Raw genomic sequence first — 17,164 nt, forward strand, 5'->3', positions numbered from 1 at the left:
TGTCTCTAAATTGCAGGGTCTGTCTGTTGGTGGAGGGGTTTGCCGGCAGTGGTGTGGTCTGTCTGTTGGTGGAAGGGTCTCTGTTGGTGGTGGGTCTATATGTCGGTGTTGTGATCTGTCTGTCGGTGAAGTGGTCTATCTAATAGTGGTGGGATCTGTCTGTCGGTGGTGGGGTCTGTCTGTCACTGGTGGGGTCTGTCTGTCGGTAGTGGGGTCTGTCGGTGGTAGGGTCTGTCTCTCGGTGATGGGGTCTGTCTCTCAGTGATGGGGTCTGTCTGTCGGTAGTGGGGTCTGTCGGTGGTGGGGGTCTGTCTGTCGTTGGTGGGGTCTGTCTGTTGGTTGTGGGGTCTGTCTCTCGGTGATGGGGTCTGTCTCTCGGTGATGGGGTCTGTCTCTCAGTGGTGGGGTCTGTCTGTCGGTAGTGGGGTCTGTCGGTGGTGGGGGTCTGTCTGTCGTTGGTGGGGTCTGTCTCTCTGTGGTGGGGTCTGTCTCTCTGTGGTGGGGTCTGTCTCTCTGTGGTGGGGTCTGTCTGCCGGTGGTGGGGTCTGTCTCTCTGTGGTGGGTCTGTCTCTCTGTGGTGTGGTCTGTTGGTGGCGGGGTGTGTCTGTCATTGGTGGGGTCTGTCTGTCGGTGGCGGGGTCTGTCTGTCGGTGGTGGGGTCTGTCTGCCGGTGGTGGGGTCTGTCTGCCGGTGGTGGGGTCTGTCTGTCGGTGGTGGGGTCTGTCTGTCGGTGGTGGGGTCTGTTTGTCGGTGGTGGGGTCTGTCTGTCAGTGGTGGGGTCTGTCTGTCAGTGGTGGGGTCTATCTGTCATTCGTGGGGTCTATCTATCATTGGTGGGGTCTGTCTGTTGGTGGTGGGGTCTGTCTGTTGGTGGTGCGCTCTGTCTATCAGTGGTGGGGTCTATCTGTTGTATGTCTTGCTCTCCTGCAGGGTGATTGAGAACTCCAGACACGTAGACCATCCCACGCACTGTTGGTCGTTCTGGTAACCAATCAGAAGACAGCTGCTTTGTATTTTGGGTTTTGTGAGTCCTGCTCCTCCATGCAAGTGAAGAGAAATTCTGGCAGACATTGTCGAGCTCCTGGAACAATGAGACGGCTTCTACATAATAGACAGGTAGAGAGAACAAGGTGGGGGTAGAGCAGCTCCCCTCCTGTAGATGATGATTCCAGTTTAGTCATCCCCATCCTTGGGCTCTGCCATCCTTCCAGTAAAAGGTATAAGGAGGTGACGGCCCAGGAGGAGTCCTGCACATGGTGGGTTGCCCTGACATCAGCATCAATAAGGGGCCCCGTACTCCAACCCTGTACAGGGTACCAGAGAGCCCAAGGACAGATATGGTGGCCTGTATTTCCAGGTGAACTTACGGTTTTGTTGGGCCAGTTGTATTTCTCAAAGACATCCTGTACTCGGTCCTCCCCGCCGTCTGTGAACATCATAATCATCTTGTTGCAGTTGGCTCGGGTGACGTTAGTCTGAAACAGGAGGCAGAAAAAAATCCAAAAAAATGGATATCTCTTCACATAAAGACAAAAGAACTCGGTGACAACAAAACCCCCAGAAAAGGAAACATTGTAACAGGTCTGCTTGTTTGTTACATTGTAATGGTTAGATCATTGTTGGGTCACCTCTACCAGAGCTCTCCTGATTGGCACCGCAGCCAATCAGGAGACAACTCTTCCAATTACTGACACCTCAAATTGCGGAGCGGCATGTAATTGGGCCTTAATGGAGTCCCTTGATTGGTGCACCTTACTGGCAACTTGTGCTCCCCGTGTCCTCTGTGCTTGCCTCCAGCCACTGGGTACTTCGTGTCATTGAGTGTTCCTGTGGCATCAGTGCCCCCTGTGCACTCCCATGACTGCAAGTATACCCCTGTGTGCCCCCGTGCACCTCTGACTCCAAATGTGCCCTCATGTGCATCTGCGACTCCAAATTTGCCCCCGTGCACCTCTGTGACTCCAAGTGTGCCCCCGTGCACCTCTGTGACTCCAAGTGTGCCCTCATGTGCCTTTGTGACTCCAAATTTGCCCCTGTGCACCTCTGTGACTCTAGGTGTGCCCCTGTGCACCTCTGTGAAGGTGCGCCCTCGTGCACCTCTGTGACTCCAAATGTGCCCCCATGACTCTAGGTGTGCCCATGTGAGCCTCTGTGACTCCAAATGTGCCCCCATGCACCTTTGTGACTCCAAGTGTGCCCCCATGACTCTAGGTGTGCCCATGTGTACCTCTGTGACTCCAAATGTGCCCTCGTGCACCTCTGTAACTCCAAGTGTGCCCCCATGACTCTAGGTGTGCCCATGTGAGCCTCTGTGACTCCAAATGTGCCCCCATGCACCTTTGTGACTCCAAGTGTGCCTCCCGTGCACCTGTGACTCCAAGTGTGCCCCCGTGCACCTGCTTTGACTCAAGTGTGCCCCCGTGCACTGCCATAAATCAAGTGTGCCCCTGTGATTTCAAGTGCACCCTGTGTCATTTATTGTGTTCCATAACTTCAAGTGTGGCCCAATGCGCTCCGTGTCATCTAGTGCGTCCCCGTGACTCCAAGTGTGCCCATGTCATCTAGTGTGTCTATATGCAGTTCCCCCCATGACTCCATATCTGTGCCACCATGACTCTCAATGCTTCTCCGTGTCATCTCCTGCACCCCCATGTCTTTAAGTGCACCCCAGTGTGTCTCGTGTCATCTAGCGCACTCCCATGACTCCAAGCGTGTTATGTGTCATCTAGCGTGCCCCTGGGGGCTCCCATGACTAGAGGAAGACCCCAGTGCATCCGGGGTCATTTTGTCTACCCTTGTAACTCCAAATGTGCTCCCAGTAGGCCTTGTCTACTAGCGCACCCCTGTGCGTTCCATGTCATCTAATGTGCCCCTGTGCACCCCCCTAACTCCAAGTGCACCCCATATCATCCTGACTCTGTGTCTTTTGTGTGCTCCTGTGCTCCCCTGGTCCCCAAGTGCACCCCATATCATCCTGGCTCTGTGTCTTTTGTGTGCTCCTGTGCTCCCCTGGTCCCCAAGTGCACCCCTGTGCCTCCAGCCTGCCCCATGCGTGACACCAGTGTCTCTTGGCCTTGGTCATGTGACCAGCCTCTGCAGAATTCCTGTTTTCTCTGCACCCGTCAAGTTTTTCAGATCCTCTGGTACCCTCCTGCATCATCCGGACAGTCGTAATCCTGGTGGATACGCTCATCTGTCCTTGACAGTTACGCGCTGCAGATGTCTGACCCGCTACGCTCCGCCGCCGGCACCCTCGGCTGCCTCTCTACCCTCAGTTACGCTCCTGCAAGCCCTTGGATTATCCATCTCTCAGCGGATACAGATCACAGTCTGTGATAGACGCCCTTGTTGTAATATACAGTCAGGTCCATAAATATTGGGACATGGACACAATTCTAACATTTGTGGCTCTATACACCACCACAATGGATTTGAAATGAAACGAACAAGATGTGCTTTAACTGCAGACTGTCAGCTTTAATTTGAGGGTATTTACATCCAAATCAGGTGAACGGTGTAGGAATTACAACAGTTTGCATATGTGCCTCCCACTTGTTAAGGGACCAAAAGTAATGGGACAGAATAATAATCATAAATCAAACTTTCACTTTTTAATGCTTGGTTGCAAATCCTTTACAGTCAATGACAGCCTGAAGTGTGGAACGCATAGACATCACCAGACGTTGGGTTTCATCCCTGGTGATGCTCTGCCAGGCCTCTACTGCAACTGTCTTCAGTTCCTGCTTGTTCTTGGGGCATTTTCCCTTCAGTTTTGTCTTCAGCAAGTGAAATGCTCAATCAGATTCAGGTCAGGTGATGGACTTGGCCATTGCAGAACATTCCACTTCTTTGGTGGCTTTTGCAGTCTGCTTTGGGTCATTGTCCATCTGCACTGTGAAGCGTCCAATGAGTTGTGAAGCATTTGGCTGAATATGAGCAGATAATATTCCCGAAACACTTCACAATTCATCCGGCTGCTTCTGTCAGCCGTCACATCATCAATAAATACAAGAGAAGCAGTTCCATTGGCAGCCATACATGCCCACGCCATGACACTACCACCACCATGATCACTGATGAGGTGGTATGCTGAGGACCATGAGCAGTTCCTTCTCCATCCTCTTCTCTTCCCATCACTCTGGTACAAGTTGATGTCGGTCTCCTCTGTCCATAGGATGTTGTTCCAGAACTGTGAAGGCTTTTTTACATGTCGTTTGGCAAACTCTAATCTGGCCTTCCTGTGTTTGAGGCTCACCAATGGTTTCCATCTTGTGGTGAACCCTCTGTATTCACTCTGGTGAAGTCTTCTCTTGATTGGTGACTTTGACACACATACACCTACCTCCTGGAGAGTGTTCTTGATCTGGCCAACTGTTGTGAAGGGTGTTTTCTTCACCAGAGAAAGAATTCTTCGCTCATCCACCACAGTTGTTTTCTGTGGTCTTCCGGGTCTTTCGGTGTTGCTGAGCTCACCGGTGCGTTCCTTCTTTTTAAGAATGTTCCAAACAGTTGTTTTGGCCACGCCTAATGTTTTTGCTATCTCTCTGATGGGTTTGTTTTGTTTTTTCAGCCTAATGATGGCTTCACTGATAGTGACAGCTCTTTGGATCTCATCTTGAGAGTTGACAGCAACAGATTCCAAATGCAAATAGCACACTTGAAATGAACTCTGGACCTTTTATCTGCTCATTGTAATTGGGATAATGAGGGAATAACACACACCTGGCCATGGAACAGCTGAGAAGCCAATTGTCCCATTACCTTTGGTCCGTTAACAAGTGGGAGGCACATATGCAAACTGTTGTAATTCCTACACCGTTCACCTGATTTGGATGTAAATACCCTCAAATTAAAGCTGACAGTCTGCAGTTCAAGCACATCTTGTTTGTTTCATTTCAAATCCCTTGTGGTGGTGTATAGAGCCAAAAATTTTAGAATTGTGTCGATGTCCCAATATTTATGACCTGACTGTAGAAGCAGATAGAAAAGGGGGCTCCGAAAAACATGGCGGATGCAGAGAAAACAGGATTCCTGCAGAGGCTGGTCACATGACCAATGCCAAGGCTGAGTCCTCCAGGCAGAGGACCTCTATAGCAGTCTATTGACCCACCACCACCACAAAGCAAAGATGAAAGGAATGGAGGGATTGAGGAATCCCGTTAGGCGACCAGCGCCGGTGGAATCGGATTTTACACAGAACAGCCAACTGGGGCGAGATCCTGAGGCAGGAGGATCCAAACCAGACTCACGTTCTGCAGCTGGCTGAAGGCGTACTCGAACCCGGCCTTGTAGTCGGTGGTTCCTCTGGCCACCATATCTTGGACGGCTTCTTTGATGACCTTCTTATTCCGGATGTTGGCCTGGACCAGCTGCTTGAAGCAAGACACGGGCTCGGCCTTCTCGTGAAACTGCGGAGGGAAGGAAATCAGTGGATTGTTGGGAGATTTTTATGATGGAATCATTTCTGTGCCGGGAAGGAGCACATCTACGTCCTTACATAATACTCTGAAAAAAGAAGACTAGATGTGGAAATTCCTCGTATGTCAGCCGAATCTGTCCTCTCTCATAAAGTGTCACCGCAGGAGGCCAGATGAGGACAGAGCACGAGGGAGAGAGAGATGGTGTCACTGGAAGGGTGGGAGAGGAGGGGAGAGACGGGGCGACTGGAAGAGTGAGGAGTGAGAAAAATGGGATCACTGGAAGAATAGGGGGGTACAGATGGGACACTGGAAGAATGGGGGGGGTAGAGATGGGGTTACTGGAAGGGTTGGGGAGGAGGTGAGAGATGGGGTGATTGGAAGAATGAGGGGGGGGGTAGAGATGGGGTCACTGGAAGGGTGAGGGAGGAGGGGAGAGATGGGGTGAATGGAAGAATGGGGGGTAGAGATAGGGTCACTGGAATAGACAGGCAGGAGAGACACAGGGTGGACTGGAGGAAGGGAGGGGAGAGACAAGGTGAGTAGAGGACGGAGGGAGACAGAGTCACCAGGACGATAGAGGGGACAGAGGAGGAGGGGATGGTGTCACTGGGACTATTGAGGGGACAGAGGACAGGACAGTGTCCCTGGGACTATAGAGGGGACAGAAGAGGAGGGACAGTGTCACTGGGATTATAGTGGGGACAGAGGAAGAAGGGATGGTGTCACTGGGACTATAGAGGGGACAGAGGAGGGGACGGTGTCACTGGGACTATAGAGGGGACAGAGGAGGAGGGGACGGTGTCACTGGGACAATAGAGGGGACAGAATAGGAGGAACAGTGTCACTGGGACTATAGAGGGGACATAGGAGAAGGGGACAGTGTCACTGGGACTATAGAGGGGACAGAGGACAGGACAGTGTCACTGGGACTTTAGAGGGGACAGAGGAGAATGGGATGGTGTCACAGGGACTATAGAGGGGACAGAGGAGGAGGATGGGATGGTGTCACAGGGACTATAGAGGGGACAGAGGAGGAGGAGATGGTGTCACTGGGACAATAGAGGGGACAGAAGAAAAAAGAACACTGTCACTGGGACTATAGAAAGGACAGAGGAGGACAGGATAGTGTCACTTGGACTACACAGGGGACAGAGGAGGAGGAGATGGTGTCACTGGGACTACAGAGGGGACAGAGGAGGGGGGATGGTGCCACTGGGACTATAGAGGGGACAGAGGAGGAGGGGATGGTGCCACTGGGACTATAGAGGGGACGGATGAGGAGGGGATGGTGTCACTGAGACTATAGAAGGGACAGAAGTGGAAGAGACGGTGTCACTGGGACTACAGAGGGGACGGAAGAGGAGGAGATGGTGCCACTGGAACTATAGAGGGGACAGAACAGGAGGGACAGTGTCACTGGGATTATAGTGGGGACAGAGGAGGGGATTGTGTCACTGGGACTATAGAGGGGACAGAGGAGGATGGGATGGTGTCACTGGGACTATAAAGGGGACAGAGGAAGAGGGGACGGTGTCGCTGGGACTACAGAGGGGACAGAGGAGGAGGAAATGGTGCCACTGGAACTACAGAGGAGACAGAGGAGAAGGGGATGGTGTCACTGGGACTATAGAAGGGACAAAAGAGGAAGGGACGGTGCAACTGGGAGTATAGAGGGGAGAGAGGTGGAGGGGATGGTGTCACTGGGACTATAGAGGGGAGAGAGGTGGAGGGGATGGTGTCACTGGGACTATAGAGGGGAGAGAGGTGGAGGGGATGGTGTCACTGGGCCTATAGAGGAGAGAGAGGTGGAGGGGATGGTGTCACTGGGACTATAGAGGGGAGAGAGGTGGAGGGGATGGTGTCACTGGGACTATAGAGGGGAGAGAGGTGGAGGGGATGGTGTCACTGGGACTATAGAGGGGAGAGAGGTGGAGGGGATGGTGTCACTGGGCCTATAGAGGGCAGATAAAGAAGGACAGCCAGAATAGGCAGATATGTGATACTTCCCAGCCAATCACAATCTCAGCAAGCACCACTTTGCAGTCCACGTTCCCCCACTCCAGCCACTTACAGAGGCGACAGTCACGTAGTCGTCATCGGACAGCGTGTCCAGCATCTCCATCACTGACGTCTTCATGAGTTTCAGCGTCAATCCGCTCACACTGCCGCTCCTGCCAAACCACACATATATCGTATGTATCATACCCCGCGTATATATACTCCTACACACTGTATGTATACAGAGAGAGAGAGCGAGAGAGAGGGGGGGAGCGAGAGAGGGAGGGAGGGAGAGGGGGGAAGGGAGAGAGGGGGGAGGGAGGGAGAGGGGGAGAGGGAGTGAGGGAGGGGGGGAGCGAGAGAGGGAGGGAGAGAGAGGGAGGGGGAGGGAGGGAGAGGGGGAAAGGGGGGAAGGGAGAGAGGGGGGAAGGGGGGGAAGGGAGAGAGGGGGGAGGGAGGGAGAGGGGGAGAGGGAGTGAGGGAGGGGGGGAGTGAGGGAGAGGAAGAGGCAGGGAGAGAGGGAGGGCAGGCAGGGAGAGAGGGAGGGAGAGGGAGAGAGGGAGGGAGAGAGGGAGGGAGAGGGAGAGAGGGAGGGAGAGAGGGAGAGGGAGAGAGGGAGGGAGAGAGGGAGAGGGAGGGAGAGAGGGAGGGCAGGCAGGGAGAGAGGGAGGGAGAGGGAGAGAGGGAGGGAGAGAGGGAGGGAGAGAGGGAGAGGGAGAGAGGGAGGGAGAGAGGGAGAGGGAGGGAGAGAGGGAGGGGGAGGGGGGAGAAGGGGGAGAGAGGGAGGGGGAGGGGGAGAGAGGGAGGGGAAAAAAGAAAGAGTGAGGGGGGGAGAGAGGGGGGAGGGAGGAGAGGGAGGGGAGAGGGGGGAGAGAGAGGGGGAGATGGGGGGGGGGAGAGGGAGAGAGAGGGAGAGAGAGAGGGAGAGGGAGGAAGGGAGAGAGGGGGGGAGGGGGGGAGAGAGAGAGGCGAGGGAGGGAGAGAGAGAGGGGGAGGGAGAGAGAGGGGAGAGGGGGGTGAGGGAGAGGGAGAGGCGGGGAGAGAGAGAGAGAGGGGGGAGGGGGAGAGGGGCGGAGAGGGGGGTTAAAGAGAGAGAGGGGGGGAGTGAGGGAGAGGAAGAGGCAGGGAGAGAGAGAAATGTCCGCAGAGACTAACAAATGACAGTCCGTAAATCCCCCTGCCATGTCCCTGTGATGCGTTGCTCGCCGCGTACCATCGAATGCCGTGCCGCTGGCGCTGTTCTGACAAAGTCGTCCGTCGCCATCAAAAAGTCTGACAAATAAATTGATTTCTGAAGGCTTCTGCAGGACGTGGAGGAGGTGACACGGCTGAATGTCAGCTCCGGGGGCGAGAGCGCAAGAATCGGCGAGTTGAGAGGATTGAGCGGGGGGGTGTAAGGGGGGGTCACACAGCCCGGTAGCATTTATATCTGTCATGTCAGACAGCCCTGGACCCCCCCCCCCCCCGCACGCCCCCGGTACACACCACTGCGAGCCGAATGACGGATCCTTCCTTCACGGCTGATCAATAGAACACACACCGCAGTGATAGCTGTCATCACCGGACGGGCCGATCGTCGTTAATATTCATTTAGGAATCGTTTCACTTGTCCTGCAGCGCAAAAAAATATTAAAACGGGCCACGCGCTCGGCATCTGTAACGACCAATCAGGAATCTTCTGTTCCGGCTAATGAGAATTGATTGGTCGATTTGGTTTGTTACATTTGTAACATTGTTGCCGTATTAAAATGTATCCAAACCCGGGAAGGAAAATGGAACATAACGCCGGGTACCGCTCCTTAGACGTGGTGACTTCAGTAGCGCTCGTTTATACGCGTGGTTGAGGGGTGGTAATAAGAGTCGAATCAGCTGCGTTTTTACCCCCCCCCCTTTACTGTTAATGGCAGCCAGATGGGGGTGTACACGTGTCATGGCAAAAATCGCAGCCCCTGTTGCACTCGGTGGGAGGTACCGCCGCTGAACGCGACCCATTCTAGTGAATAGGGCTGGAAAGCATTCCGCCACGGATCGGGGACGCACACAGTGGGGGGTGATTATACCCGGGGGGTCCTGAGAGTAACCCACTTCCTGTTGATCCTGCCAGAATTCCAATGAGCTGCTAACTTGCTGCGCTCCCCGCCTCTGCGGACTATTATGAGTTACGTCGTTTACAGATCACCTCTAAGGACTACAGTACCCCCCCCCCATGTAATGGAGAAGATATGAAAGAGGGAGGTTTTCTGTAGTCCTGTCCTAGGGTGACAACACTCACTATACTGGGTCTATGTAGGAGCAGCGTTGTCACCCTAGGACAGGACTACAGGAAACCTTGCCTCTCTTCTTTTCTCCATCACATGGAGGGGGGGGTGTTCTGTAGTCCTCAGAGCTGAATAAGGAACAATGTAACTGATAAAAGTGCCAGAGATTACAGGAAGTAGTCAGCTCACAAGATTTCTGGCAGGATCTTTGTGGGCACTTATTAAACAGATATCACAAAATATTTCGATGGGACATGAAGACCAAAGGAGAGCCAATTCAGGGCGTTCAAGGTGTTGGGGGGGAGGGGGGGCGCATACACTTTAACCCCTTCCTGCCGGCTGTCTGCGAATATGTGGCAGTACTAAGCTGGGCCGTACTCAGTGCTGCCACCTATAGGCGTCATGTGGGAGTGCGTGCCCCAAGCATCGTGACTGCGCTGTCACCATCAATGACGCATTAGCAGGCGGTAGGACAGAATCCCGATCACATGACCAATATGACCGCCAATCACAGTGATCGCAGGATCAGGAGGTCCATGAAACGCCTCCAGCATTTAGATTTTTGCATGGGCCACTGAGAGGGGTACCCGGGAGCAGTGATACTCACACATCCACTATAATGACCATGTCCTTGGGGGAGGAGGCGCCCTGGATGTACCTGGAAATCACAGAGAATACATTGTAACTGCCGGAGAATATTGGCGCCAAAATGTTATAGTCACGCACTATTGTCATACATTTATATAGCTCTGACATATACCGCAGCGCTGTACAGAGAACACTGGGCCAGTCCCATCAGTCTCTGTACCAGAGGAGCTTACACTCTAATATTCCCTCCCCCACAGTCCCATCAGTCTCTGTACCAGAGGAGCTTACACTCTAATGTCCCCTCCCCCACAGCCCCATCAGTCTCTGTACCAGAGGAGCTTACACTCTAATGTCCCCTCCCCCACAGCCCCATCAGTCTCTGTACCAGAGGAGCTTACACTCTAATGTCCCCTCCCCCACAGTAACATCAGTCTGTACCAGAGGAGCTTACACTCTAATGTCCCCTCCCCCACAGCCCCATCAGTCTCTGTACCAGAGGAGCTTACACTCTAATGTCCCCTCCCCCACAGTAACATCAGTCTGCACCAGAGGAGCTTACACTCTAATGTCCCCTCCCCCACAGTCCCATCAGTCTCTGTACCAGAGGAGCTTACACTCTAATGTCCTCTCCCCCACAGTCACATCAGTCTCTGTACCAGAGGAGCTTACACTCTAATGTCCCCTCCCCCACAGTCCCATCAGTCTCTGTAACAGGGGAGCTGACGCTCTAATGTCCCCTCCCCCACAGTCACATCAGTCTCTGTACCAGAGGAGCGTACACTTTAATGTCCCCTCCCCCACAGTCACATCAGTCTGCACCAGAGGAGCTTACACTCTAATGTCCCCTCCCCCACAGTCACATCAGTCTCTGTACCAGAGGAGCTTACACTCTAATGTCCCCTCCCCCACAGTAACATCAGTCTGCAGCAGGAGCTTACACTCTAATGTCCCCTCCCCCACAGTCCCATCAGTTTCTGTACCAGAGGAGCTTACACTCTATTAATATACATTTATATTTCTCTGGAAGTGTCTCTCCTTCCTGCAGCTTTGACTCGGTGACATGTGATCCAGGAAACATCTTACTGGCTAAAAAAAATTTGGCCCTCTATCTCGCGAGGCCACGGAATTGCGTGCTTTTGGACGCGGCGGCGGATCTCTGATGCGCTGTACTAATTAAACAAGTGATCTAAGAATTTCAGACTGCAAGCCAAAAGAAAAGTAAAGTTCTGCCTGGAGCTTCTCTGAAAAACAGAAAATCCTTTGGAATGCCAATGAATGGGAAGACAAAGAAGGCGCTGCGCGTGTATTCAGGCGCGGGGCGCTCCACAAACACGCAGCCTTCAGGTGCCGCACTGCTATTCCAGGCACTCTCCAGCGGCGATGATCCGTGAAATGAAAATTGGACAACAATGCTCAGAACTGGAGACAAGACGGCATGCAGGAGAGAGAAGGAGAGACTGAAAGAGAAAGAGGAAACAACGGGTGACGGAAAGACGCAGGAGGAATGCAAGGAGGGAAGAGGTGACCACAGTCCACCAATCATCAGTAAGGGTGGCCCCAGCCACAGGGGTCAGCCCCTACATTGGGGGTCAGTGGGAAGAATGTCCCTTACATTGGGGGTCAGTGGGAAGAATGTCCCTTACATTGGGGGTCAGTGGGAAGAATGTCCCTTACATTGGGGGTCAGTGGGAAGAATGTCCTTTACATTGGGGGTCAGTGGGAAGAATGTCCCTTACATTGGGGGTCAGTGGGAAGAATGCTCCTTACATTGGGGGTCAGTGGGAAGAATGTCCCTCACATTGATGGTCAGTGGGAAGAATGTCCCTTACATTGGGGGTCAGTGGGAAGAATGTCCCTTACATTGGGGGTCAGTGGGAAGAATGTCCCTCACATTGATGGTCAGTGGGAAGAATGTCCCTTACATTGGTGATCAGTGGGAAGAATGTCCCTTACATTGGGGGTCAGTGGGAAGAATGTCCCTTACATTGGGGGTCAGTGGGAAGAATGTCCCTTACATTGGGGGTCAGTGGGAAGAGCGTCCCTTACATTGGGGGTCAGTGGGAAGAATGTCCCTCACATTGATGGTCAGTGGGAAGAATGTCCCTTACATTGGGGGTCAGTGGGAAGAATGTCCCTTACATTGGGGGTCAGTGGGAAGAATGTCCCTTACATTGGGGGTCAGTGGGAAGAATGTCCCTTACATTGGGGGTCAGTGGGAAGAATGCTCCTTACATTGGGGGTCAGTGGGAAGAATGTCCCTTACATTGGGGGTCAGTGGGAAGAATGCTCCTTACATTGGGGGTCAGTGGGAAGAATGTCCCTTACATTGGTGATCAGTGGGAAGAATATCCCTTACATTGGTGATCAGTGGGAAGAATGTCCCTTACATTGGTGGTCAGTGGGAAGAATGTCCCTTACATTGGTGATCAGTGGGAAGAATGTCCCTTACATTGGGGGTCAGTGGGAAGAATGTCCCTTACATTGGGGGTCAGTGGGAAGAATGTCCCTTACATTGGTGATCAGTGGGAAGAATGTCCCTTACATTGGGGGTCAGTGGGAAGAATGTCCCTTACATTGGGGGTCAGAGGGAAGAATGTCCCTTACATTGGTGATCAGTGGGAAGAATGCCCCTTACATTGGGGGTCAGTGGGAAGAATGTCCCTTACATTGGGGGTCAGTGGGAAGAATGTCCCTTACATTGGGGGTCAGTGAGAAGAATGTCCCTTACATTGGTGGTCAGTGGGAAGAATGTCCCTTACATTGGGGGTCAGTGAGAAGAATGTCCCTTACATTGGAGGTCAGTGGGAAGAATGTCACTTACATTGGAGGTCAGTGGGAAGAATGTCCCTTACATTGGAGGTCAGTGGGAAGAATGTCACTTACATTGGAGGTCAGTGGGAAGAATGTCCCTTACATTGGGGGTCAGTGGGAAGAATGTCCCTTACATTGGGGGTCAGTGGGAAGAATGTCCCTTACATTGGGGGTCAGTGGGAAGAATGTCCCTTACATTGGGGGTCAGTGGGAAGAATGTCCCTTACATTGGTGATCAGTGGGAAGAATGTCCCTTACATTGGGGGTCAGTGGGAAGAATGTCCCTTACATTGGGGGTCAGTGGGAAGAATGTCCCTTACATGGGGGGTCAGTGGGAAGAATGTCCCTTACATTGGGGGTCAGTGGGAAGAATGTCCCTTACATTGGTGGTCAGTGGGAAGAATGTCCCTTACATTGGGGGGTCAGTGGGAAGAATGTCCCTTACATTGGGGATCAGTGGGAAGAATGTCCCTTACATTGGGGGGTCAGTGGGAAGAATGTTCCTTACATTGGTGGTCAGTGGGAAGAATGTCCCTTACATTGGGGGGTCAGTGGGAAGAATGCTCCTTACACTGGGGGTCAGTGGGAAGAATGTCCCTTACATTAGTGCTCTTTGGTAAGATTCCCTCCCTTGCACATAGTGTAAGTACAGTAGAAGATCGGTGGTGTCAGTGGTGTCAGTGGCGACTCATCTGAAGGGCAGAAGTTGTTCTGTGCTCAAGGAACCCCTGACAACACCCGGAGGAACCCTGGCTGAGAAATGCCGGTGTAGACAGATATGAAACAAAGTTACGAAGGAGAAGATAAAATCAGTAAAATGTAACTGTTCCACGACGACTTAACTGTAAAAAGTGAACCCTCCCGGGGCACTCACCATGGGCGCCGGCGTACGTCATACAGGTCAATCTTGCTGGGTGCCCTCCATGGGGTGGCTGCAAAAACAGAACACACTTTTAGGGTGCCATTAACATGAACAGGAACTTATGGAGCCTAACTCCCCCCTCACCAGTCACCTGGGTAGTAGCGGGTCACTCCGGTGGCGCTGCCAAACACCTGCCAGAGCAGCGTGGGGTCCTCCTGGCGGTTCTGGATGAAGACGTTCTCCAGGGCGTCCGTCCAGTTCAGCTCGTTCAGGATGACGGTGGCTGGGGAGACATGGGTCAGCAGGGGAGGACAGGGGTCAGCGGGGGGGTAACTGGGACCAGCAGTTGGAGAGAGGTCCACAGAAGGAGGGTGGGGGAGGTCATTGCTCAAAAAGGGGGACGCAGACAGGGAGACAAGCGGCAGACAGGGAGACGGGGGTCAGCCGGGGGAAGGGGAAGGAGAGCGATATTTGCGGGGTTCACATGCGGTAGATTGATTGGATGTGTTTAGATGCTGCAGTCTCACAATGAACCTTAACTAATTGCTTACATGTGATTAATTACACCCACTGACAGCTTATTAGATGCTAACAGCACTTAGCACCTCGACGTCTGACACCCTGAACACTCAACACAGCGTGAAATCACTTGTTAACAGCCAAATACACAATGCGTGGCCATTTCGACCCTAAACATCTCAATCTCGCCATGGAGCCCGCTCCTAAAACACCGCTTCCGCTGACCCACCAAAGTCTCTGCCTATTCCACCCATCGACACCTTCTAAAGAGCTCCTGCTAACTATAAATCAGGCAGCCCAGCGTCCGCCAGCTGCCGCCGAACTACAAGTCCCAGCATCCCAAGAGCTGAGGATGCCACGAGGCAGCTGCAGCTCAATGGGATGCAATTCCATTAGCAACACAAATGCAGCGGAAAACCAGTTGAAAGCCTCATAGTTCTTCTCCGTGACGACATTCTATAATGCCCCCCCACCGATCCACCTCTAGCTGCTCCTATATATCTACGTGACACCATCAATAAATCTTACTACTGCAAACTATCAACAATCTGTTCCTCGTTTCGTTAAAGGCCGTTGTTCCTCCTCTCGTTACTCCACGGTCTGGATGCTTTAACTGTGTAAGAGGAGTCCAAAAATTGATTTTGTCTTCCTGTCTCACGGGTTTCCCTCTATTTTGGAAATGATCTCAAAGAGAGAAGACTTGCTATTTTCTAGGTCTATGAAGCTTTTCATTTATCAGGGGTCTCCAACCTTTCTAATCAAAGGACCAGCTTACTGTCCTTCAGGGTTTAGGGGGGCAGAACTGTGGCCAGTGGGACTGGAAGATGCCCCAGCATCAGTGCCCCATCATTGGTTTTAGTAAGAGGAATAGTGCCTCATCGCTGGTATCAATGGGAAAAATAGTGTCCCATTGATGGTGTGAGTGGGGGGAATGGTGGCACAACATTGGTGTCAGTTTGGGGAATAGTGTCCCAAGGGCCAGAAAAGAGAAGCAAGGCGTATGGGCCACCATACTATACTATACCATGATCCAGATCAGCAGTCTCCAAACTGCCCCTGGACCACAGTTTGGAGACTGCTGATCTGGGTCATGGTATAGTATAGTATGGTGGCCCATACGCCTCAAGGAAAAGGGATGTTCTGCTGAGAACAGTGAGGTGCACATTTTGGACAGAGAGGTCCTTTAGGCTTTGGGGGGGAAGAACTGTGGCCAGTGGGAGTGGAAAATGCCCCAGCATCAGTGCTCCATCATTGGTTTTAATGAGAGGAATAGTGCCTCATCGTTGATATCAATAGGAAGAATAGTGTCCCATTGATGGTGTGAGTGGGGGGAATGGTGGCACAACATTGGTGTCAGTTTGGGGAATAGTGTCCCAAGGGCCAGAAAAGAGAAGCAAGGCGTATGGGCCACCATACTATACTATGCCCCTGGACCGCAGTTTGGAGACTGCTGATCTGGGTCATGGTATAGTATAGTATGGTGGCCCATACGCCTTAAGGATAAGGGATGTTCTTCTGAGAACAGTGAGGTGCACATTTTGGACAGAGAGGTCCTTCAGGCTTTAGGGGGGCATAACTGTGGCCAGTGGGAGTGGAAAACGCCCCAGCATCAGTGCCCCATCATTGGTTTTATTGAGAGAAATAGTGCCTCATCGTTGTTATCAATGGGAAGAATAGTGTCCCATTGATGGTGTGAGTGGGGGGGAATGGTGGCACAACATTGGTGTCAGTTTGCAGAATAGTGCCCCAAGGGCCAGAAAAGAGAAGCAAGGCATATGGGCCACCATACTATACTATGCCATGACCCAGATCATCAGTCTCCAAAGTGCCCCTCGACCGCAGTTTGCAGACTGCCGATCTGGGTCATGGTATAGTATAGTATGGTGGCCCATACGCCTCAAGGATAAGGGATGTTCTTCTGAGAACAGTGAGGTGCACATTTTGGACAGAGAGGTCCTTTAGACTTTAGGGGGGAAGAACTGTGGCCAGTGGGAGTGGAAAATGCCCCAGCATCAGTGCTGCATCATTGGTTTTATTGAGAGAAATAGTGCCTCATCATTGGTTTTAATGAGAGGAATAGTGCCTCATCATTGGTATCAATAGGAAGAATAGTGTCCCATTGATGGTGTGAGTGGGGGGAATGGTGCCACAACCTTGGTGTCAGTTTGCAGAATAGTGCCCCAAGGGCCAGAAAAGAGAAGCAAGGTGTATGGGCCACCATACTATACTATACCATGACCCAGATCAGCAGTCTCCAAACTGCCCCTGGACCACAGTTTGGAGACTGCTGATCTGGGTCATGGTATAGTATAGTATGGTGGCCCATACGCCTCAAGGAAAAGGGATGTTCTGCTGAGAACAGTGAGGTGCACATTTTGGACAGAGAGGTCCTTTAGGCTTTGGGGGGGAAGAACTGTGGCCAGTGGGAGTGGAAAATGCCCCAGCATCAGTGCTGCATCATTGGTTTTAATGAGAGGAATAGTGCCTCATCGTTGATATCAATAGGAAGAATAGTGTCCCATTGATGGTGTGAGTGGGGGGAATGGTGCCACAACCTTGGTGTCAGTTTGCAGAATAGTGCCCCAAGGGCCAGAAAAAAAAAGCAAGGCATATGGGCCACCATACTATACTATACTATGACCCAGATCAGCAGTCTCCAAACTGCCCCTGGACCGCATTTTGGAGACTGCTTATCTGGGTCATGGTAT

At 52.4% G+C, this 17,164-nt stretch overlaps 1 protein-coding gene across 1 annotated transcript in view; it reads right to left on the minus strand.

Annotated features, from left to right (window-relative positions):
- LOC149431346 (voltage-dependent calcium channel subunit alpha-2/delta-2-like) overlaps positions 1 to 17,164 on the minus strand; it is a gene marked incomplete at its 5' end in the record, with an annotated part of 141,622 nt that overhangs the window by 90,656 nt on the left and 33,802 nt on the right. The window contains 6 exons of the mRNA XM_089665644.1: positions 1,368 to 1,475; positions 5,250 to 5,408; positions 7,492 to 7,591; positions 10,284 to 10,334; positions 13,950 to 14,007; positions 14,089 to 14,220. Of these exons, the coding sequence (XP_089521770.1) occupies positions 1,368 to 1,475; positions 5,250 to 5,408; positions 7,492 to 7,591; positions 10,284 to 10,334; positions 13,950 to 14,007; positions 14,089 to 14,220 (608 nt within the window). The remainder of the gene's footprint in view (positions 1 to 1,367; positions 1,476 to 5,249; positions 5,409 to 7,491; positions 7,592 to 10,283; positions 10,335 to 13,949; positions 14,008 to 14,088; positions 14,221 to 17,164) is intronic.

The sequence above is a fragment of the Staurois parvus genome, unplaced genomic scaffold (genome assembly GCF_062004578.1).
Source record: "Staurois parvus isolate SC_StPar_1 unplaced genomic scaffold, SC_StPar_1.0 ptg002284l, whole genome shotgun sequence".
NCBI lineage: Eukaryota > Metazoa > Chordata > Amphibia > Anura > Ranidae > Staurois > Staurois parvus.